The sequence below is a fragment of the Protobothrops mucrosquamatus genome, unplaced genomic scaffold (genome assembly GCF_001527695.2).
Source record: "Protobothrops mucrosquamatus isolate PMUCROS unplaced genomic scaffold, P.Mucros_1.0 scaffold1448, whole genome shotgun sequence".
In the NCBI taxonomy this organism is placed as follows: domain Eukaryota; kingdom Metazoa; phylum Chordata; class Lepidosauria; order Squamata; family Viperidae; genus Protobothrops; species Protobothrops mucrosquamatus.
In genome coordinates, this window is record NW_015387628.1 from 28904 (window position 1) to 53444 (window position 24541).

General features: G+C 36.0%; 1 protein-coding gene across 4 annotated transcripts in view; it reads right to left on the reverse strand.

The window, feature by feature from the left end:
- Positions 1-13535: 13535 nt before the first annotated feature.
- The window catches only part of NR4A3 (nuclear receptor subfamily 4 group A member 3), a 29918-nt gene continuing 18912 nt past the window's right edge, over positions 13536-24541 (reverse strand). The window contains exons 5-8 of one of the 4 annotated variants that reach the window (XM_029285263.1): positions 24117-24153; positions 22818-22975; positions 21012-21190; positions 13536-13798 (exon numbers count right to left, since the gene is read on the reverse strand). In XM_029285263.1, coding sequence (XP_029141096.1) covers positions 13536-13798; positions 21012-21190; positions 22818-22975; positions 24117-24153 — 637 coding nt within the window. Of the gene's footprint in view, positions 13799-21011; positions 21191-22817; positions 23018-24116; positions 24154-24541 lie in introns of all 4 variants that reach the window. The other 3 variants (XM_015822052.1, XM_029285261.1, XM_029285262.1) reach the window with 3 other exon arrangements.

Consider the following 24541-nt stretch of genomic DNA (forward strand, 5'->3'; position numbering starts at 1 on the left):
TGCTTTATAAACTATCAACAAGACAATTGAACTGACCTGCTCCCATTAGCTGAAGTAGCCTATAACAATGCAGTGCATTCCAGTACTGGTTACACGCCTTTCCAAGTGGCTACAGGACAGAACTTCAACCCAATGCCTGAACTACCTACCAATGAATCTACCTTCCATTCCCTTAAGGAATGGATCATGTAAAACATATGGCCAGTTGTCAGAAAAGCCTTAGACAAAGCTAGAGAAGCCTATAAAGCACAGGGAGATAAAAATAGGGTAGAGCCCAAGCCTTTTAGGGTGGGCAATAGGGTATACCTCTTCACTAGGTTCCTGTAGTCCTTGCAGCCCTCCAAGAAATTAGGGCCAAAATTCATGGGACCCTTCCCTATTAAACACATCATTAACCCAGTCACAGTAGAGCTTGAACTCCCCAAGACATTAAGACAGATCCATCCAGTATTCTACTGTAGCTTGCTAAAGCCTGAAATGAATTCACACTTAAGGCCAGCAGTGGCCCCTCCCCCACAACCTATCATGATGGAAGGTGAACAACATTTTGAAATCAGGGAAATCCTAGATTCCAGGAAGCACTATGGGGCCACCCAATACTTAGTGGCATGGAAGGATCTCTCAGAATCCCAAAATGAAAGAAGAAACATGTGAAGGCCCCTAAATTGCTCAAACATTTTTATACTCATTACCCTGACTAACTGCTATGTTTCATTTTCTCTCCCTGTTATTATTTTCTCTTCTCCAGGTGGAGCTCTCTTTTTTTAAGGAGGGTAGCATGTCAGACCCCCTAAATGCCATTACCTTGGCATTCAAACAAGGTTTAGAAACTGTCATAGAAACCTCTGCTCCATGTGAGATGGATTAGCATGGGTAGGAGGGAAGCTATATGTTACAGCCACCCAAAGAGTGAAAACAATGCAGACCTCCCACGATTCCAAACTGGCAGGGCACTTTGGGTTTGTGAAAACCTTGCACCTGCTAAAAAGGCAGTTTTGGTGGCCATCTTTTAAAAAAGGAAATTGAAAGCTATGTGGTCAGCTGCCCCACCTGTGCAGTGGCAAAACAAACTCTTCTACAGCTGGTAGCAAATCCTTCAGCACCCTGGAGAGAGATCTCCATGGATTTTATTGTGGAGCTACCAGAAAGAGTGGAAAATACTGTCATTTGGATCATGCCTGATTTGTTTTCGAAGCAGGTCCATTTCATCCCATGCCAAAAAATTCCAACTGCAAAGACTCTAGCTAAACTGTTTATCCAGCATATTTATTGCCTGCATGGAGCCCTGCAACACATAATTTCAGACAGGGGGATCTAATTCACCTCAAAGTTCTGGAAGGCGTTTTGGACCTTTTGGGGACAGACGAGGGCTTGGGTTCTAGTCATCATCCTCAAATGAATGGGAGGACAGAAGGAAAGTACTTGGTTCTGGAACAGTACCTGAAATATTTCATCAATTACCAACAAGACAATTGGATTGATCTCTTGCCATTTGCTGAAGTGGCTTACACTCCAGTACTGGATACACCCCTTTCCAAGTAGCCACAGAACAAATATTCAAGCCTATGCCTGAACTGCCAACTAACGAGCCCATCATCCCTTTCCTTAAGGAGTGGATGAACCAACTGCAAAACATGTGGCCCATCGTTAGGAAAGTTCTAGATGAAGTCCATGCAGCCTATATGGTTCAAGCTGAAAAGAAACAGATGGAACCTAAACCTTTCCACATTGGAGATAGTGTATATCTGTCTACTAGGTTCCTACTGTCATTGCAGCCCTCCAAGGTTAGGACCAAAGTTTGTATGGCCTTTCCCCATTAAACACATCATAAATCCAGTCAGTTGGAACTGACTAAAGCCTTAAGAAAAATCCACCCTGTGTTCCATTGTAGTTTGCTAAAGCCCAAAATAACCTTGCCCCAGCACCACAGCCCATTATGATAGAGGAGGAACAGCACTTTGAAATTAAGGAACTCCTGGACTCATGCAAACACCATGGAATTACTCAGTATCTGGTGGCATGGAAAGACCTCCCAGCTTCCCAGAATAAGTGGGTTCACAAAAAAGATGTCAAAGCACCTAGATTGCTCAAATGCTTTTACATGCATTATCCAGATAAACCAGTCTAACATGTATATTCTCTTCCTCTTTCCCCCTTTGTTATTTTCTGTTTCTCCAGGTGGATTTCTCCTTCTCTTAGGGGGGCAGTATGTAAGACCCTCCATTCATTTATTCATTTCCACTTTATACTTTTTTACTTTATACCATTTCGGGTTCTGTCATTCTGTTAGGAGGGGGGAGGTTTAGCGCTGGAGAAAGGGGGCTCTTTCCCTCACTTTATCCTTTTCCACTTTGATGTATCTTGCAGGGGGGAGAATGTGCCTAGGGCCATCTGCCTTCTCTCTACTCTGCTGGGAGGAAACCAAGATGTCTGAGAACTGTGTTTTATCGAGCTAGTTCCCATAACAACTTCACAACTTTGGATTTGCAGAAGTCAAACGGGACAATTGGGCACTGGGGAGGGGTTATACAGGAATGTTTAATGTAATGTTTTTGCTCGGGAAATATTCAGATCTTGCACTCATCCTTTTTGTTTTTCAGTTTATTAGAGATCTTTGTGCAACCATGCTGATTTCTTGGATTTCTTGTTGTTTTTTTCAGTGGTATTGTGTTAGACTGGGCTTTTATGATCATATTTTTCAGAGTTTCCCATGCTTCTTGAATTGTTTTCCCCTTTAGGATTTTTATCCCTAAAATTTTGCTTAGGCTCTGAGTTTGTTAAAATCAGCTCTTTTAAAATCTAAGACACTGATTGGATTATATTCTATTGCTTGTGTTTGCATTATATTGAATTCCAATATGATGTGGTCACTTTTGTCCAAGGTTCAGGCAACTTCAACTCCCTCTCTTCTTCTCTTCTTCTCTATTAGTAAGAATTAAGTCCAGTGTAGCTTTTCTTCTAGTTCCCTCCTTTACCTCTTGGATGTCAAAATTGTCAGCTAAGTTGGTTAGGAATCTGTTTGATCTCCCACTTGCTGCAGAGTTTGTTTCCCAGTTGAAATCAGAGTAGTTAAAGTCTCCCATTGTTACTGTGGTATGTTTCCTACATACATTTGTTAATTGATTAGCAAAGAGTTCATCTATTTCTTCTGCTTGATTGGGTGGCCTGTAGTATACGCCTATACCAATGTCATTCTTTTTTCCTTTTATATTGATCCGTATGGATTCTAGGAGGTTTTCAACCTTGGTTTTGTGTATTTCTGTAGAGATGTAGTGATCTTTTATATATAATGCAACTCTACCTCCTCTTTTGTTAGGTCTGTTTCTTTTGAATAGTTTGTATCCTTCCATCAGTACATGCCAGTCATGAATTTCATTCCACCAGGTTTCAGTAATGGCAACTATATCATATCTACTTCCATGTACTAATACTTCACGTTCACCCTGTTTGTTCCCTAAACTTTGAGCATTAGGGTATAGGCATTTGATTCCTTTATGGGTCTTGGGTATGTTTCTTATATCTCCTACTTTATAACTGGAATTTCCATCCTTCCCATCACTCTCTACTTCATTATGTTTTTCTTTTTTTCTTTTTTCTTTCTCTTTACTGTCTACCTCCTTATGTGATTGGATATCTAGTGGTTTTTGCTTGGAATTAGGTTCTAAAAGTCTTGAAGATTGGCCCATTATAATATCTATAATAATATCCATAAGAGAGAGCAAGAATGATGTCCCTGTTATCTAGTGCAGTCCAGTCTAGTTCAGCCTTGTTGGAGCTAAGCAATCATTTTTATATCCTTCTCCTAAAAATAAGCATGCAGACATCTGGAAAAGGGATATCATCAAGTGTTCTAGTGACAGGGGGAAAAAACAGTCCAGATTTCCACAAGAAAAAAAGAGAGGCATATTTTGGTGATATAAGACTCACTTCTCAGAGAAATTGAATCAGCGATTTGTAGACAGGACAATCAATTTAGAGAGGTTTGTTGTCTCCCAAGATATCAAAGATATGAATGAGAGGCTTATTAATATAAACAAGCCCACAAATTATTAACCCTTGCTCTTCTTTCATGTGGGGACAAGGGATACCACAAAGAGTCTGAAAACAATATCAAGGAACTATAAGCAGCTTGCCATAAAAGCTGAAGAATTAAAAGCATAGATGGTGCTTTCATCTGTACTTCAACCCAGAACTATGGAGAAATTTCCTGACAGTGAGAACAATTAATCAGTGGAATGGCCTAATTCAGAGCTCCATCATTGGAAGTTTTCAAGGAAAGAGTGGACAACCATTTGTCTGAAATGGTATAGGGTCTCTGTCTTGAGCAGGGGTTGGACTAGAAGACCTACAAGTTCCCTTCCAACTCTATTATTCTATGTTCTATGTTTGAGATGTTTATAAATATGGTTATTTAACAACTAATCAGGACATTCCTATTGCATGTAGTTGAATTAAGTAACCAGTACAGGGAGGTGTCTCATTATGAGAACTAGTTGTCAGTCAGTTACACAAAAAGAGATAGGTGGAAACAGCAGAGATGGGCCTGTAGCTTATTGTATTTGGAAAAAGATGCATTTGAAATTTGAACCTTTGATTTTATATAAACGGTCAATATCTTGCATATCTGGTAAACAGCTGTAGTTTGTAAAATTATTTTGTAAAATCCCTAGCTTTTCTATAATTATTATTATGTTTATTGCACAGTCAACCAGATATTCAGACTGGATTTGGTGTTTTATCTATATATCGAATCCTTCCCAAAGACCTGGGATAGGCAGATGTGGATGTTTGATGACTTTAAAGGTATTGTTGTAGGATATAAGCTGTTCCAGGTAAAGCTGCCTTTTGCCATTGAATGATGGTGAATTTGTCAATTCAAGTGCTGCTCTAGTTGTTTTGGGATTAAGCACCAAAGCCATCTATAACTATTGGTACTACCTTTTCTTTCTTTTGTATGGTTGTTCTATTTCTATTTGCAAGTCTTTGTATATTGTTGCCTTCTTCACTTCCTCCTCTTCTATTCTGCTATCTGCAGGTATTGCCACATCTGCTATCCAGATTTTTTTGTTTTTCTTATTGACAATTGTTAAATCTGGGGTGTTATGCAGCAGTTACCAGTCTGTTTAAATTCTAAAGTCCCAGAGCACTTTAACTTTTTTATTTTCTATTACTTTCTCTGTTTTATGGTCCCACCAATTCTTGCTCGCTGGTAAAAGATATTTCTTGTAGATCTTCCAATGCACTATTGTTGCTACTTTGTCATGCCATTATTCGTATTAGAAACGTGCAATCTTCTTGCAGCAGCTAACCAGGAGGTCAACTGCTTCTTCAACTTCTTTGCAGAGATGGCACTTGCTATCTGTTGTTGTCTTTTCAATTCAGGCTTTGTATGCAATTGTTCTTAAGGCTTGGTCTTATGTAACCAGAATTAACCTCTCTCTCTCTTTCTTCAACTCTTCTGCTCTTACCCTTGCCAGGTCTTCTTATTATCTGCTTTACCTGGTATTTTTAAATTGTAGTAGCCATGTAATACTTTATCTTCCCATGCCTCTTTCCTGTTCATTTGGTTCTTTTTGTGGGCTAGTTTGGTCTCTTCAGTATTCAGTAAGCCTTCCTATTATACTAGCTTCAGTGCATCTTCTTCACTGTCCTTCAGATATTCTTCTAATGCCCTTTTTATTTCTTCAACCATCTAATGTACTTGCAACTTTCCACACTCAATTGTTCATTGTATGTTGTAGCCTCCAACAAATCTTCTTTGTTGGTCTTCTCTGCACTCTTTTTAGAATCTCAATGTCTTTTTTCTAGCTTGGTGACCAAAACTGGATTCAGTATTCCAAGTATGGTTTTACCAGTGCAATAAAAAGCAGTATTAACATTTTACATGATATCATCTGATGATTATAGGTTATCTAGAAAGCTGGAAATTATTCCCTTCCTTGTGCTACTCTTGACCTACCTTTTCTTCCAACAAGTAGTTGTTTAGTCTCTCCTTTCTTGCTTATGTTGTTGATAGCTACCACTAACATGTATAAAGAATTTTACATGAAATATGTAATTGAGGTCTGTATTTGATTCAGATCTATATATGTTTGTAAAGATTCTGATGGTTTAGGAAAAAGTGTTCAAGACTGCAGCACATTGATTTGATTAATGCTATAGCTAACTATTGAAACTTAAGGTCATTCTGTAGTCCCTTCACTAATCTTCCTAACTATCTCTTACTTTCTTGGTAATGATTGCAATCCTCAACACTTTAATAGCAGGAAGTCTCACTAAATTAATAAATTACTTCTCAGGTACAATGAACTGTTAAAACTGATTTATATAGGGATATAGATTTTAATTTCCAAGCCTTGTAATAACAAATAGTAGAATCAGAACCCATCCTTTCCCCCCAATTTAACAAAAAATGTGATCAATATTTTATAATAATAGTTTTGCTGCTTATACTCTGATATTCTTATTGTTTCAAACAATATTATATGCTTATTGAGCAATCCACTTTGATAGAAATGAGTGTTAAATTACATTTTCAGTTAATATTTGACATCCATGTATTTATATAGACAATACTATTGTTTACTCTAAAATAGCAGAAAGATACCCTTCTTTGGAAATTAGAAATATTCCTTAGTTATATTAGATATTTTTATTTCTAGTTTCATATGTAGTAACAGGTAGTAAATAGATGCTGAATTATTTATATGTTTCATCAGGAGACCATCTTGTTTGTTTTTAGAAGGGGGGAGGGCCTTCTCTGTGGGTGCCCCCACCCTCTGGAACGAACTGCCCCCCGAGATCCGGATGATTCCGGATCTCCTTACTTTCCGCCGCGCCCTCAAGACATGGCTTTTTCAGCAAGCGGGCCTGACCTAGGGAGGATTTTAGGTAGGGATGATTTTAGAAGCAATTTTAATTGGAAACACAGCCGTCAATATTTGGTTTTTAATTCGGTTTTATTGGGGTTTATATTGTTGTATTTTTTTGTATTTTTTGTATTTTGTATTGTGTATAGTATCTGTTTTTTAAATATGCTGTGAACCGCCCTGAGTCCTATGGGAGAAGGGCGGTATATAAATTAAATTTAAGATAAGATAAGATAAGATAAGAAAGAATCTATAGCAACGGATTAAAGTGTTGGGCAGTTTAGTTCTAGAATAGGACTATCATATCTGGGCTGCAAAATTGGCAGCAAAATATTGCTTGTTTGCTGCATCTTCTTGTAGTCATCACCCAGATTTTCCCTGCCAAGTTTGTATACATTTAATGTAGAAAAACTAAGAACTTTAAAAAAAAACCTCAAAATGCTTGAGTATCTAAATGGTCAGTTTAATCTTTAAATGGTCAGTTTTGCTGCTTATACTCTGTTACTTTTACTACTTCACAGAATATCACGTTTATTAAACAAAACTGCACAATCACAATGTATTCAGGTTTGTAAATCTCATAGCAGTCAGCAGATTGTCTGTATTCACAAATCAAATGTACTTGTGATTTGACCCTCCTCCCCTTTAAAAGAAATTAGAAACATATCATATCCACTCTCAGACAACCAAAGTACCGGTAGTATAATTTGTTTGGTACAATTTTTGTTTTGTTTTTCTGTGTTGAAACTACTCATATGCTGCACTTATGTAGTTTGCCTGAAAACCCTCCTCCCCAAAATAAGCCATGGGTTATTCCTTGAGTCTATTTGGATTAAAGCTTAAAATAAAATAACCAACCACATTATAAGAAACCACTGATACTTTTACAAAAGAAAAGGCACACATTGCTTCTATATTGGATACTTTCAATTACTATGAAAGGTAAAGAGCTAGGCTAATAAAACATCTATTTAAAAAGTAAGTTTTTTTAAAAAAAATTGTTGCACGACAATATGGTTTTTTCCCCCTCTATAGATTTAGTAGTAAGCATAGCCAGAGAAAGGATACCGGTTCTACTTTTCATTTTTCTAAACAAGCATTGCGCTTATCAACATTCATTTTTTTAAGGTCTTGCTACCAGTTTTTCAGGATTTCTAATATCTCCTTACTTTTAATATGGGAATATGTTTATTTTTAGTGTTTTATGCTCTTAACAGGTCATATGAAACGTTAACATGAGTAAACATATTCAACACATTTGCCCCTGGGGAAAATGCCACTGATTTTTCTCATTTTATTTTAGTGTACAAGTGAATTTCTTTCAATCCTGCAGATGAATACAAGTTCATACTCTCTTTCATATATGCATATAGTGCTGTTTGAAAAGCAGAGGAACTTTTGATCCACGTTCTTAATCTGAAATTAAAACAAAGTACTCATCAGAAAGATGTAAAATGTTTGATTTTAGACCATGAGACAAAGTTCCTTCAAGCTGTGGACTTTAAAAAATAATTCATCAGCTTTCTTTCTTTCCATGTTTTATCAGTAACAATAAAAGCACAAACATTTTTATTAATTAAAAAAATAGAAGATTCCATCATTAACAGGGATGATTCTCATAATGACATTAAAAAAACCTATTAAATGATTACATGAAATCTAACAATTGTGCAACTACAAAACAGAATTTTAAAAAACTTCTTTTGTATAAAGAGAATGTAGAGAAAACATTTTGAAACAACAAGATACTTTTGTTTGAAAACTCAACTTTGTGATAATCTATGAACCTTCATCCTGCAGTAGATGATGGCATTCTACAAGAATAAGAATGAAACATGAACATATTGTATGTCAAAAATGCCTATTAATTCTAGGAGGATAAGGATTACACCTTCTGCATAATTGGCAAGAAAATGTATATGCCTTTTAAAATCTAGTGAGGTGATGTACATAATATGTACAAAAATTCAAATATATTAAAAATGCCTTGAGGGTTAGGCAAGTATGATCAACCTACAAGAAAAATCAGGGTCTTCTGATGTTTAATTCTGCTACTGTGTTTTCACATAAATCATACGTCAATACAAAAAAGCAATATTTTTTAAATAACTGGAGGTAAATTAAAAATACTAGCTACAGTATAATGTTTAGAAGCTATTTTTGTTACTGACATTATTATCTGGATAAAAGAATAACATTTCCTCAAAGGAACAGTTTGAAACAAATTTAATGAGAAAATATCAGGCAACTTTTAGAGAACCAGACAATATCTTGATATCTAGTTCATGCTAGCTGCAGCTACTAGGCCTGTGGTGGCGAACCTATGGCACGTGTGCCACAGGAGGCATGCAGAGCCCTCTCTGTTGGCACACGCTGTCGCCCCAGTCCTAGGCCTTCAGCTGGGTTTTTTTTTTTAATAAATTTTTTATTAATTTTTCAATTAAAAACAAAAACATAGATCTTTTATCACAATATCAACCAAAGAAAATAACACTAATCAATACATTCACGGACGTGTCCGGTGTCCCCCCCTGCACCGCCCTCTTCCACTTACCACACCTTCCTCCTCCCAACCTACCACCACTCCTCCTTCCTCCCTCTTTCCTACCTCCCTTCCTCACTCAACCATCCCGTCTTGTGCAGTTGGGGCACCACCGGACACCTCCTTAAAAAATCATACATATAAATCTATAATACAAACCTACCCCTTTCCCCCCTCCCCCCCCAGGACTTCCCAAAGCTAATCTAGGAAATAAATCCAATTCTATTCAAAACTACTCATTATTACTACACACTAGTATAAACTTACTGTGACTCTAAAATAACATTAAAATACATACAAAGATTTTTTAAATATATCAATATTTGATATACATATTTTTGTTTACCATTTTTAATTTTTAATCAAAAGCTACATGATAATTTTTCAATTCATACTTTCTCTGAATATAATCTATCCATCTTCTCCACATTGAGATAAATTTCTCCTGAGAATGATCCTTCAGGTATGCGGATATTTTTGCCATCTCTGCAAAATACGATACTTTCTGTCTCCAATCATCCATAGTTGGTAACATCTTTTTTTTCCAATTTTGAGCAACTAAGGTCCTTGCTGCTGTTATACAGTACAGCATCAATTTCATTTCTTTTTGGTCCAAATTGTCCATAATACCCAATAAAAATAACTGCGGTGTAAATTTTATCTTTTTCTTAAAAATCTGTTGAATATTCCACCAAATCTTAATCCAAAAGGCTTTAACATCCCTACATGTCCACCAAATATGATAATAAGTAGCGTCCATACTGCCACATCTCCAACATTTTGGTTGCAAATTCGGATACATGCAAGACAATTTTTGAGGATCCAAATGCCATCTGTAAAACATTTTATAAAAATTTTCCCTTAGATTCTGTGCTTGGGTGAACTTGACATTTCTTACCCAAATTATTTCCCAAGTTTCTAACTTTATTGGTTCTTGAATATTTTGAGCCCATTTAATCATACAATCTTTAACCAATTCTGTTTCCGAATCAAGTTCTATCAAAACACTATATATTCTCCTAATATGGGCTCTACTTTGATCTTTAATCTGTTTTATCAAGTTCACATCTTCTACCATTAAACCCAATTTTTGATCTATATGCCATCTCTCAACCAATTGGAAATATAAAAACCAGGACTGGAGAACATTATCCTGTCTTAACTCTTCCAATGATTTAATTTGCCAGTCCTGTCCTCTTAACATAAGTAGATCTTTATAAACAATTCCTTCTAATTTTACACCTCTTATAATTCCTTGTATTGCATGTTCCGGAATAGCCCACATTGAAATTTTTAAATTTACCTTATAAAAATACTTTTTCCAAACTCTCAAAAGTGCAACCCTTAAAATGTGAGATTTAAAAACCCAATCAATTTTCTTATCAAAAAATAAGTAAGCATGCCATCCATAATATAAATCCCAACCTTCAAGTATCAAAATATCTCTATTAGTTAAATTGATCCAATCACTAATCCAGGTTAAAACCACTGCTTCATTTTAAATTAGGGGCTTTAAGTCCCCCTCTTTCCCGTGCATCTTGCAGAATTTTAAATTTTACCCTAGGTTTTTTCCCCTGCCATATAAACCTATTGATGCCTCTTTGCCACTCCTCCAAATTTGAATCCTTTTTTAAAATAGGTATCATCTGGAACAAGAAAAAAAACTTTGGGAGAACATTCATTTTTATCACTGCAATTCTTCCCAATAATGATAACTGTAATTTCTTCCACTCCATCAAGTCCTTTTGAACTTTTCTCCATAACTTATCATAATTATTTTTATACAGTTTAGCATTAGAAGCAGTAATATCAACACCCAAATATTTCACTTTTTTCACTATTTCAAAACCAGTTACATTACTTAAGATTTCTATATCTTTCATAAACATATTTTTAGATAATATTTTAGTCTTATTATTATTTACCTTAAATCCAGACACCTTCCCATAATGTGTCAATATCTGTATCAAATTTCTTGCTGAGTCAGTTGGTTCCGACAAAGTAAAAACCAAATTGTCAGCAAAAGCTCTAAGCTTATAGTCATTGTTACCCAAAGCTATTCCTTTTATAAGTGAAGACTCTCGAATCTTGATTAATAAAATCTCCAAAGTCAGGATAAACAGTAACGGTGATAATGGACAGCCTTGCCTTGTACCTTTTTCAATTTTAATTAATTAATTAATTAAATTAATCAGCTGGGTTTTATAAAGCATTTTTGCTTTAGGCCTCCGCCGCCGTGTGCAAAAAAAGAAGGTTCAATCAATCAATCAATTTCAACTTCTCGTGGGGGAAAAAAAGATCTCGCAAAATTGGAATTAATTGATTGAACTTTTTAGTCCCACCCAGTCTGCCGTTACCACCGCAGCCATGCCCACCCAATGGGCCACACCCACCCAACGGGCAAAGCCCACCTAATGGGCCATGCCCACCCGGCACCCAATGATACATAAGTGGGTTTTGGGTTGCAATTTGGGCACTTGGTCTCTAAAAGATTCGCCATCACTGTACTAGGCAGTTGTTTTGATATCTGAGTGTATAATTTAATTTCCATATAAACAGCATAGTTAAAAAAAGACAAAATTATTGTAGACTTTTTAAATACAGGGATATCAGAGCAACATTCAATAAGTGATCTTTTTCTGTAGCAAAATGACTAAAGATACAGTGCATATAAATCCTTTTTTGTTGAAAGAATAAAAATGTTTAAATATTAAAATTAATGAAACATGAACAAATATTTAAATATCAAAGTGCTAAATTTTACTGCCTTAAAGGTCACTGCAAATACATGGTAAGATCAGGTTTTACTTGTGAAAGACATACTACATATTTAATTGGTTAACAGAAAGGACACATAGGTGTGTATATGTGTATGAGACTACCCAAACCCATTATATAATTGACTTGCTGTGAGTACACTATTTCATCTTCCTTGTAACAGGCTCTCATGAGCTGGCAGTCATTGCAATAAATAGAGGCAAGCCTTTACAATATGTCATGCATACAAATATTTATACAAATAAAGACACTGTGCAACAAATTATTTCATATTAACATGGCATTAACCATATAAACCATTAACCATTATAACCATATAAAAAAGGAAAGTACATACACGGAATGTTTAAAATGCAGCTCAATAAACCATTCATAGCATTTACATTCAGACTATTTCTACAAAAAAAATTGCATTCAAATTGTCTTGAATCTATTACTAACTAATTCACTAAGCTCAGTTCTAGCCTTACCATGTCCATGTTAATCCTGCCTACTTCAGATGTTCTGCATTGCTATTTACTTAATCAGCCAAGGAATAAGCATATGATTTTTGCTTAATGCCTTGCTGTCAACATATGTCTGAAGAATTTTGTCATAGAAATTAGTGCATGTAATAAAGCCTGTTTTTCCCATTTTATTTCTTTCACCTCTCTTTTGGATTAAATTAAAGTATAGCACATAAACAAGACTTAGCAAAGATAGCACCTTAAAATTGCACTTGAACATGGGAGCTAACAGCCATTATCATTTTCCTATATTTTATTTATGAAATCATGGATGAACTTTATTAAGGGAAAAAGAGAGAGAGAAAAAATAATTTATGTGAAGAGAATGAAGTCTGATATGAGTATGTTAAAGATATAAATTAATAAAATATATGCTGTTGAAACCAGTTATTTGTTATTAGTCTTGTTTTCAAACACATTGCAGTGACACAGCATTTTAAATGGTGCATACCCTTACATTTCACTGATTTTTTCCCCCCAGGATTTGAGGCCTGAGCTGTCACAATTTTCTACCCATCACATAAGAACAGATGCTATGGAAATAGCTTTTATACAGTTAATATTAACATCTTTTTCTAGCTGGAGTAGCATCATTAAAAGGTGCCATTAAAAAAACACATCTGCATTTAATCTTTCTATTCTATAATTCCCATCTCCAAAACTGTAAATTATATCTTAAACCTCAGTTTGCAAAGACATATATTGGGAAAAGTCCATATATATGATTAGGGCTGGAATTACTTCTTACCTCATTTAACAAAAGCAGCATTGTTATAAGTCAATTCCGATATTTTTACCTGCTCTGGTAAGTAGCTGCCTTTCACAAGGGAAACTCTACTTTCAGAATGGTAAGGTATCAAAAAATAGTTTGTCAATAATGGAAGGAGGTGGCACTAAATCTTCCAATTTCAGGTAAAAGATCCGCTGCAGTCCTAGTGTGCAGACGGCACGCAAGTCAGCGAGAACACCAAGAACTTTAGATTCTGCAGACTCAATGTGTTGTCTTTTGCTCGGACAGTTGAAGGCCAAATGATCTTTCAAGCTGCCTAAGATTTTGTTGCATAGATCATGCACTTTCTTTGGTTCTTTTAATCCATGACGGTCTGCAAAGCAATAACAAAGAATTCAATATCCACTTTATGGGAATGGGTGTGTTAGTGATTAATTATAAAAAAGAAGTACTAATGTAACCATTCTGTAATCCAGTATGTGAATGCGAATAGAAGTTATGCACTATAACTTCTCAATTCAGTGAAAAGTACAATGCTAGCTGATTCCAATCTTATAGTTACACTCAATCATAATACTTTATTTTCCAGTCAGTTACTAAAACAGTTATATGAGCACAGCATTCTAAATGCTACACCCTTACATTTCACTGAAATTATTTTTTCCCAGGATTTGAGGCCTGAGCTTTCACAGAATATGTTTTGGAGATTTCTTAGCTTCCCTATGGTTGTGGATGCTCAATATCTATGGCAACCATTATTTATTCACTGAATTCAAGGGGAGATCAATATCCATTGCTAGCTCCATCAGTGCAAGGCCTGGAATTTCAGCAGGAATTCGCAGATACTCTTCTAAGAAAATACAGACAGCTCAGCCAATCTTTGCTATTTGGATTACTTTGTAGTTTTTCAGCATATTTACTTATTAAAAGGGGTTAGAAATTAAAATACATTCAAAGTTAACTATTTTATGGCTTAAAATAAATTATTATATTATTTGTAAAGTACTGAAATATATGATGCTGTCTAGGTAAGATAATCCTAAATCATGTAAGCTATTTCCCAATATTTCACTTCTATTAGATGTCTTAGCAAGAGGAGAAAGTTTGATTTTGGTAACATAATGTAAAGGCAGATTAGTTTACAGTACTATCAACCAGGCCAAGTCCCCATCTAATTCAGCATTATTGCTATGACAAAGACCGCCCTGATGGAAAGCAAAAACAGCTTTGCATAGAACTCTCTTTTATAGTTACTTTCAATTTTCCAAGTAACTGGCATTCAGTAGTATATTGCATCTGCACATTTAGGCTTTTTACTGCCTGGGTTTAATTCCTAACCTCACAGAACTATATTTCCCAAATGCATTTTAAACAGAGTGTTGCTTTGTTTACTGTAGTCTTATTTCCATTGTCAATAGGAATTTCTGTAATCTACTCCAGTTTCATTGCTGGAGGCTTTCAAGAATGGACAACTATTGACTTCCGGTTCCGGATCGCAGCATACACAGTTGTGCAGAGAGCCTCGTCTCTTTGCTGGCTGTTTTCCCTCTGCCGGTAGACCCTTAATCGGGTTGAAAAGTCACCCTGGAGGGGCAACCACCGTCGAGGAGGCCCTTGTCGACTGCAGAAGGGCGGCAGCTCCTTCCGCGGTCCAAGCCAGCTCCTTAGGGCTGACAGAGAAAAGATCGGCCAGTAAAATGGCCGATCACCCAGCTGCACCTACTCTCCTGGAAAAAGCTTTTGAACTACTTCCCTGCTTTAAGAGAGCGGCATTTGTGTATTTGGGAAAAAGAGCTCTGGAAATTAAAAAAATAAAACAGCTAATTTTTTATTGACTATTTAATTTTTTGGATACTTAGGGATCCTGAATTTTTTTTACCATTGAACATTATTATTATTCTACTTATTATGTTGGAGATATCTGTTTTTGTTTTGTTTTTCTATTTTTCTAATGAGATAAACTTTTATTAACCTGGAAAAAAGATTTTATAGTCTACTGAGGACATCTTGTGGTGAAAACTGTTATTGCAACTGCATCTTCTTTTGCTGTTTGAAGATGGATTTTACCTTCAAATGATAATAAAAGGGGAAAGATAAAGGATTTGAAACAGCTGGGTGGTGAATTTGTCTATTAGAAATTGGAAGTGGATATTTGTTAACTCTTACTAAATATTTTTTACTATAGATTTTTTTTCACCACTGAAATGGAGGAATCTTACCCACAGCTTGATTATGAACTTACATTGGAAAAAAATTTGGAAGCTACGGAGTATATGAAATCTTGGAGAAAAATTAAAGATGACACTTCAGAATCACAAATTGATTCTCAAATTTTAATGGATCAAGCTACAAGCCAAGAAACAATAGAGGAGAAACAGAGTAACCCCAAAGAGGCTTCTACCCAACAATATATACAATGTAAACAGATGAAGGATCCATATCGACAACTCAACTATGAACTTATACCGGGAGAAATTGTGGGAATTACTGAGCAAATTAACTTTACACAACCCCATATACAATTTATGGAGGATTTTGATGATCAAAGAATAACTTTAATTGAGATACCTGAAATGTCAAAAATAACAGAGATTGACATCCAGACACAAGTTACTGAAAATTGTGATAACCTGGACAATCAACTAATAATTACAACATGGAATAAAACTGATTACATCATTCAGTTGACACTGGAAGAAAGGGAAGAGAACTTTGACCAGTCTGAAGTGTCGAGAAATACCTCTATTCAAATATTGAGGTTTGATGATGCAGAAGCTTTACTATGGAAACTGATTTGGCACAGAAAGAAAGCTAGAGTTAGATTTAAAAATGTGATTCAAAACTTCATTTAATGGGTTAAAAAGGCTTGAGATCTTAACTGATTTAATAACTAATGGAGTACATGAATTCTGTAAGAGGATATCCTTTGTAATAATATTTTGTTTTAGATATGATAATTATTTGGAGGGGTAAACTTTACCTAATGGGTTAAAAAGACTTTTTATAGATATAGATTGATTGATAGAATATATATTTAATAGATATTAAATCTATTATTTAATATCTTATTTTATTTTAAGTAAGACAATTATTTTGTAATAGAAGGAGAATAAGAGGGATTTGTGATAAAAGAAGAAATGGTATCAATAAATGATTCATTAGATTAAGAAATAGGTTCTATGTGGAAAATATAGGAATGTTATTGTTGGAATAATATATTCATTTTAGATATAATTATTATGTTAGGGATACCCGAAGTGTTAATAAAATGTTTATTCAAGGCTAATTGGAATATGGTAATTGTAAATTAGTAAAGCTTAAAAACAGGATTTGGATCTTTATAACTGAAATGTAATTGATGACTGATTTGATTGATTGAACTCTATTTAGAAATGTATTAATTTGAATATGTAATATTATATGAGGGAAATAGAAAGGGAACTTTTAATGAAGTAACCTGAGTTATATATGTATGATTTTGCTTTTGGATGATTGATGTCCCCATCACCACGTTGTTTCCTAAGCACCTTGATGTAAAAATAAAAAAAAACCAATAAAATTTGTTTAAAAAAAAGAAAAGAAAAAAAAGAGTGGACAATGGTGTAAGGTCTCCAGCCTTGGGCAGGGGCTTGGATTAGAAGATCTCCAAGGTTCTTTCCAGCCCTGTGATTCTATGATATCAGAAAACGAATTTGCAGTCATTTTCTTTAGAAAATCACTAGATTTATTTATTTAGCATATTGCATATCATATGTGGACTAGCAATATATATTAACATTTCACCTAGATTAGTAAAACACAATAAAATATAAATGTTAAAAAGATCTATGTTCAATGTTTAGGCCACCTAACCATTGAAGCACAGCATCATTTATATTAAAAAAAAAACAGATACTGGGTTAGTATATGCCCTCAGTTTACAGCCAGTCACAATGTGATCTATAGTTTGATGTGGAACCCCTCAGTCACACTGAGGGGAGGATACTATATCCCATTTATACAAAGAGTTCTGGCTGATGCCATGTGAGGTATGAATCCTATTCAGGATTGCCCATTGCTGATGTGGTAGTTCAAAGCCTGGCACCTTTTTTTGTGGGGTCATTTATATGTTTTCCTATGTCTGGGCATTCAGTAACCCTTTTAGCTTTCCATTGGCAATCAATGTTAAAGTTATTAGGCAGATGTTGTGCAAGTGCCGGGTGGTGGTGGTCCTGGATGAGTCTTCTGCTGTTAAATGAGAAAGGTAGGCATCCACCATTAGGAGTGAGTTGTTCATAATTTTTCTGTATTCCATCACTGGTGCATCTTGCTTTAAAGCTGATGGTGCTATATGGCTCAGGACAGGAAGCCAGCAAGTTGGAATGGTTTTAGTTCATCTGCTTATAATTCTCATGGTGTTGTTGAGTCTGGTGTATAAGTTACTAGTATGTTAAGCCATACAGGGGCACAATATTCTGTTGTGGAGTAGACCAACCCTAGTGCTAATGACCTGAGGGTGGCAGTTGAAGTTCCCCATTTAGTTTCACAAAATTTCTAGAATATGTTGCTCCTAATATTGATTTTTGCCACCAAATTCTCTAGGTATTTCTTGCAGGAGAGAGTCAGTCCAATGTTACTCCAAGGTACCTTGGATGGGACTCACAGGGGAGTAAGTTGTTTAAATAGACATTCAGGGCTTCATATGCTAGTTTGTTGTTAAAGTGAAAGAACATCATTGGAATACTGCTTCAATAAAGCCTGTTGGCTTAGCACTTTATCTACACAACTCTGGTCATATCAGAAGCTGGCTTGTTCCACAGGCAGATGTTCATCTATTATGAGACCTATCCTGTTTATAATTAATCTTTCTAGGAGTTTGTAGCAGCACCAAAAGGGTGATTGGGTGGTAGCTTTCCACTCTGTCTTCTGGTTTGTCAAGTTCTAGAAGTGATATTATTTTAGCTTTTTTGAATTCTGGTGGGAGGCAGCCATTGGAAACTATATCTGAGAGGAATTTACCAATCCAATTCCGTTTGTGTCTCCCAAGTTTATCAGGAATTCTGGATGAATGCCATCAAAGCTTGGTGCTTTACCACATTTCAGACTACCAATGGCAGCATCAATTTCCTTTACAGAGAAGGGACAAGGGTATCAGAATGTATTCAGCCTTTTTGCTGAAAAGCTGAAAGCATTCTTAATGAGAGCGGAATGTCCTTTGGAGTTTTGGAGAGAGATACAACTTGAGCGACTATTTGGTCAGGAGTTACATTGGGTGTTTGTCATGTGGGTTGTCTAGCTCCACCCAATTTCCTTAATAAGGTCCTGCTGGATTTGCTGAAATTTAGTGATTCTCTTTATTGTTCTCACTTCCTATGTTGAGCTGCACCCAAACTGTGTAAGAGATCGTCATTGATCTCTGGATCACTATTCTGTAAGAAGGTCTGGTAGAGTCCTTCAATCTCTTCATTCCATTCTGGATGTATGCTTGTTTCACTGAGGCAATTATTGCCTTCATGAACCTATGATAGTGTTGACTACTTGGTGGAATCCACTCTATAATCCACTCTATAATTTTATCAAGCTTTTCAGCAAATTTGGGCCAGTTGGGTTTTGAAAGTTCCATCTGGATCTAGGGATAGAGCAAATTAGGGGAAATTAGATTCCAACTTCAACCAAGATAGGATGATGTTGGCTGTGCAGGAATATATCCATTACTTTCCTGTTTATGGAGACTGGCTGAGAGTTTGGGCCTTCTGTGATTATGCATATGTCTGGATTTGCAGTTCCATGCCACTGATTTAAACATGTTGAAAATCATTGGACTTTGTTTGCTGCAACTCAGATGGACAATTGTTCGCCATTGTCATCAGTGGAAAAATATTAATGTGATGGCTATTGAAGTCACCTGCATGGGTTGTTGGGTGCAGCTTGATGCTATCAGAGGTGGTTTATAGATGTTCACTATTATTAGATTGCCTAGTTTGGAAACTACTTAGTGTATATTGTTGTTTGTAGAGGCTGACAACAGGGAGGCATTCTCTACATTCCTTCTAACATATGTAGTAACACCATAGCCATGGTGGCAGGTGGCTCTCAACAGGTTGTAGCCATGAATCTCACCTCTTCTGGGTTACTGTTCTTTTGTTTTCTATGTGTGCTTCTTGGAGGATGGCCATGTCTATGTTATTGTCCAATAAAACTTCAGAAACATATTGGTTCTTGGATCTGCTGAGCCCCTTGACATTGATTTGACAAATTCAAATAATATTACCAATCTCTTTTATCATTTGGGCCTGAAAAGGTCCATTTTTTGTTTTTGTTGCCATGTATTTTGAGAGCCAGGAAAACCTACAGAGTAGTTGGCTGCCCACAGTTGCTAGTTTATTTAGTTCACACTGTCGCACTATCCATGGTGCACCACAAGGAGGCAAATTAACTTCACATCTTCACACACAAAATGCAACTCCAGGATTCTATTGTAGTGAAGTTAAACTAATATCAGTGGTGTCCTTTGGGATGGCAAGAAGTGATCAGAGTGATATCAAGAGTATTGCTGTTGAAGCTCCACCCTTTTTCTAGATGCATTCCAATGTTCAACACTTGATGGGTATAAAACTAATAATAGGTTTATATTAGAGTATAGATATATCTTGGGGCAAAATGTTTACAAGTCTAATTTAAATGCAGATTTCAATAAATATCTTCATTTGATGATATCCAGATTTAAGACTTAAACTATTCTTATCATATGCTCATGCTGACTTGATTCTAAGCATCTGAAAAAAATCCTGCTAAATATTGTCCAGTTTGGCAACATCATGAAAAGTATTCTGACCGGACTAGAGACTGCTACATCTACCCAATTCTGCTGCTGTGCCTCTCTACCTTTCTGTTCCAGGAAAGCTTCTCTCGATTGCTTTTCTTCCCATAAATGTTCTTTCTGAATGATTTGCTTTTATATATGCATGTTTCTTTATTTATATATATGCACACATATTTTTTAAATAAATGTATATCACTCATTCGCCAAATATGCCTGTATAGCAAATAAAAAATACTGTATTCAAAACATTAAATACATGGGAAATGATAAAAATAAGAACACATAATAAAGTAAAAACATACTGCACCACACAACTCATATTGTATAGTCAAGTATATCTGACTTCCTGGCCAAATTCCTGAGTGAAGAACTAAGTCTCCAGGTCCTTCTTAAAGACTGTCAGAATCTTTAAGACTCATGGTCCTAAAGATAACTAAGACTTGTACCAGCAGTAGCCAGAAAATTGGAAACTCAAGCTGAAGATACGCAATAAAATATTTCACCAGTTACAATATTACATTAATGGTTCTGTGATGTCCAGGAAAACTTAGCAAAATGAATTCAGTTGAATCTTTGATATAATCTGTACACTTCATATTGTAATTTTTATTTTTTTTAGTCTGATTATTAAAAAGATGTAATGCATTTTAATGTAATTTTAAATTTAAAATTACATTGCAGGCATACATTCTTTTGGGAATTTATTAAGATGGAAATTTACTCACACACAGTGGAATATAAATATCCATAAAACAAATTTATTTTGAATCAAAAGAATACTAACCTGTAATCATACTTAGAGCTGACAAACATGCTAAGGCTGGGATGTCAAGGTTGAGGCTTTGTAAATTTAAAGAAAAATCTTTAACTGAATCAAGCCACTCCCCAAATCCACGAAGGCACTGAAGTCGATGAAGTACAAGCCCTTTGCAGAAAATAAGCTTGTCTTCACTAATGTCAGATCTTCAATGATAAAAAAGAAGACATACACTATGAATACTGCTAACTTTTCAGTATAATGTGCTGCATAATGCACATTAGCTAAATACCACCAATAGATCCATACATATTTTTTATTTTGAAATATGTTATATTTGGGGCATTAAAGCAAGCTGATCTCATACCCACATGAATATAATTGTAGCTATTTAGGGGAAAATTCTGAGTGATCTTCTACCTATGCTGGTGGATGAACAGAGGTAGCTGATTGGAGATAAAAGAAAATGCAGTCAATAGGAAGATGAATTTAGATGGACTTGAAACTTCAGCCATCACTTATGTAGATAATTACAAATATATTCCTGGATGGTATCATTTCAGATAGGTAAGACACATGTTTTAATGCTCTTCCATGAAATCAAATCCTTACAACAAAATACTTAGCATGTTATAATAATGTAATACCATTAATAACACCAACAATAATATCCAGATGATTAGTCAGTCAGTCAATCAGTCAGTGAGTGAACTAAATATTATTCCTGTTTTTCTACCCAAGGGTATTCAAAGTGACTAAGAATGGAAAACAGAGAATCTAATAAAAGCAATTAAAATTTAAATTCCAAAGACATGGTGAAGAGGAAGGCTTTGACTATCGTGAAAGCCTAAAGAGAAAGAAAACTCTTTCTCATATGCCCAATGAATCAATATGCCCAAAGGTCACAATATGTTTCCTAAATGTCCAAATAGGTTCATATTGAGATAGATATTATAGCTTCTTAGATTGCCAAGCTATTTTAAATATTAAAAACAGTATCTTAAATTGTATCCAGAAAATGATAAAAAATCAGTGCAGGTTTTTCAACACTGGTTTGTTTTTTTTTAGTATTCCGTACCATTTAGCAGCTTTAATGGTACATTTGATACTCATTTAACCATTGAAATATTTTTCTAGGATAGCATCATTTCTTTGATCAAATTGGGATGTAACCATGGCATCAGGAAGTTATTGTCACATCCAACCACTTCAGGAACTGTTGCAACTGGCATACTAAACATAATCATTCAAAGGCTCCAACGTACCATTTGGAAATCCAGAAGCACTGTGGGTAGAGAAGCTCCATTTTGTTCTTTCTGGGGAATTGCAAGCTTATACAGATCTTATTCAGAGTTCTAATATCAATAGTACTACTGACTTTTTAAAGCAATAGTACAACTATTAAAAGAATAGTTATTACTATTTAAAGTTGTTTTTAAAACTTCCAAAACATTTAAGAGAATTAGCAGAATCATACTACCTATAGCCAGGTTTCAGCATAAGTTATACAAGGCAATTAATGGTTCCAGTGAATGTTCTCATCTCAATGAAAGATGAAGGAAAGATTTGATTATTAGTTTTACTATATAATCTACTGTGTGTGTAAACTAGCCCAATAAGGTGTTTGATTACTATTCCAGAATTCTGCTTCATCCACTCCTACTTCCTTAAATATCCCACAAAACCATCCTAACAAGAGGAAAAACAGCAGCTTATCTATATAAACAAGCTGGGTTCTAAGTTATCAATCCATGAAACAAATATTTCATTTTAATGTTTTATTCAAGCAGATTATACAATAATGAGTTTTCCACTATTGAGTCTCAGATGTACCTCATAGATAGCCGCAATATAAAAAGTTCCAAAAAAGCTGATTCTATGAGTAAAGTTTGATCTTCTTTAGGGAGATCAGTAAATCCTGGGATTTTTTCTGCCCAGTCTCTAGATATATCAATGGAGGCAGTGAGAAGATCGTAGAATTGTTGTACATACTCTGCATCTGTACTTGTAGAAGTTTGTTCCATAGAACAATACTAGAAGAAAAGGAATTAAAAATAGAAATGAAAAAAACTTTTTTCCACCCGATAAACATAGATCAGCACTGAATGAAATTGTTATAAGCAGTTAAGTATATTTTAGCCTATACATGGAGCTTATGAATAATTACTTAACACAGAGATATAGAAGAAGACCTAAGCAATTCTTGTATCATATTTAAAGACTATGTTAGGTCCCCAAAGAAAATCATTGTTTCCCTATGCTTATTCCTGAACCTGTACCTTTTCATTGTGGTCTGCCATTCTGTTGGGAGGGGAGAAGCCTTGGGGATGCTTTGCACTGTCTTGCTATTGTGCCCTTCCCCCAGCGGATGGAATGTATCATCCTTATCTGAGAGATGGTTGTGCTTGGAGCCAGAAGGAAATGAAAGTGAGAAAGACCTTGAAAGAATGCAAACCCAGTTACCAAAACACTTTGTCACCTGTGGATTGGCTGGTATTCAAATGAACACTGTGTCAATGCTGTAAATACTGTATATTCTTGCTTTGACAATGTGCAGAACTGTCTGGTATTTATATAGTTAAACCAACAACTGGGAAAGAGGGAGGAGCATAAGGATAGCCCGGGAGAAAGAAACCGGAAGTAAATCACATCTTCCAAGTTGATTGGAAGATGTGAACCATGACCCTACAATAAGGGAGTGGGAAATGCTTGGAATGTATTTGCGTAACAGAAAAGAAGCAGACCTAAGCATTTCCTCCATTCTGTACTGACATCTCTGTAACCTTAATAAATGCTTTTAGGAGAAAATATGCCTGAAAGTCCTTTTAAGTGTTTCGTTAATCAGACACATGACATCATGCTTAGGTCCAATCTCATTCTAAAAAAATCTGGGGTCCCGAACCCCATCCACTGCCTCGAAGTTTGAGAGGTACTGGTAAAGATTCGGGGAAGTTTTGACATGAAGGAGAAGAAATTGTCTGAGACCAGCCTCCTCCTGGCTGCTGCAGTTTCCCTGGGGGGGGGGGGGGGAAAGCGACAGCCGGCAAGCTGGGGGAAAGAGGAATCTGGCAGAATTCCCAGCTGGGAGCGAGGCCAGACTGCGATAAGCTGTGCGAAGGCTCTGGAGGAAGCCACACAGCCTTGCCAAGAAAAATGGTGAGTCACAGTCCTGAAGACGGAGGGAATCCCAAATTGAGGCCTTTCCAGCAATGGGCAGTGTGGCTTAATCACCAGCAACTGAGCTTACCACAGCTAATAGAAGCCTTACGGCAGCTTGAAGTGATGCAACAGCCAGAACTACAGCTGGTCAGCTTGCAGATGGGGGAGGCCCAGCATGTCCAGCAATCATTGAGGGGCCTACAACAGCAGAATACACCACTACAAACCCCACTTGCACAGTCACCATTGGGAGGCCTGCAGCAGCAGGGGGCACTACCAGCCTCCACTGCCCAGCAGCAGAGAGCCCACCAACCATGGGATTGGCAGGCAGGAAGGGGCCAACTGCAACTGGGGGCACCACATCAACAGCAGGGAGCCCAGCAGCCATGGGACCAACA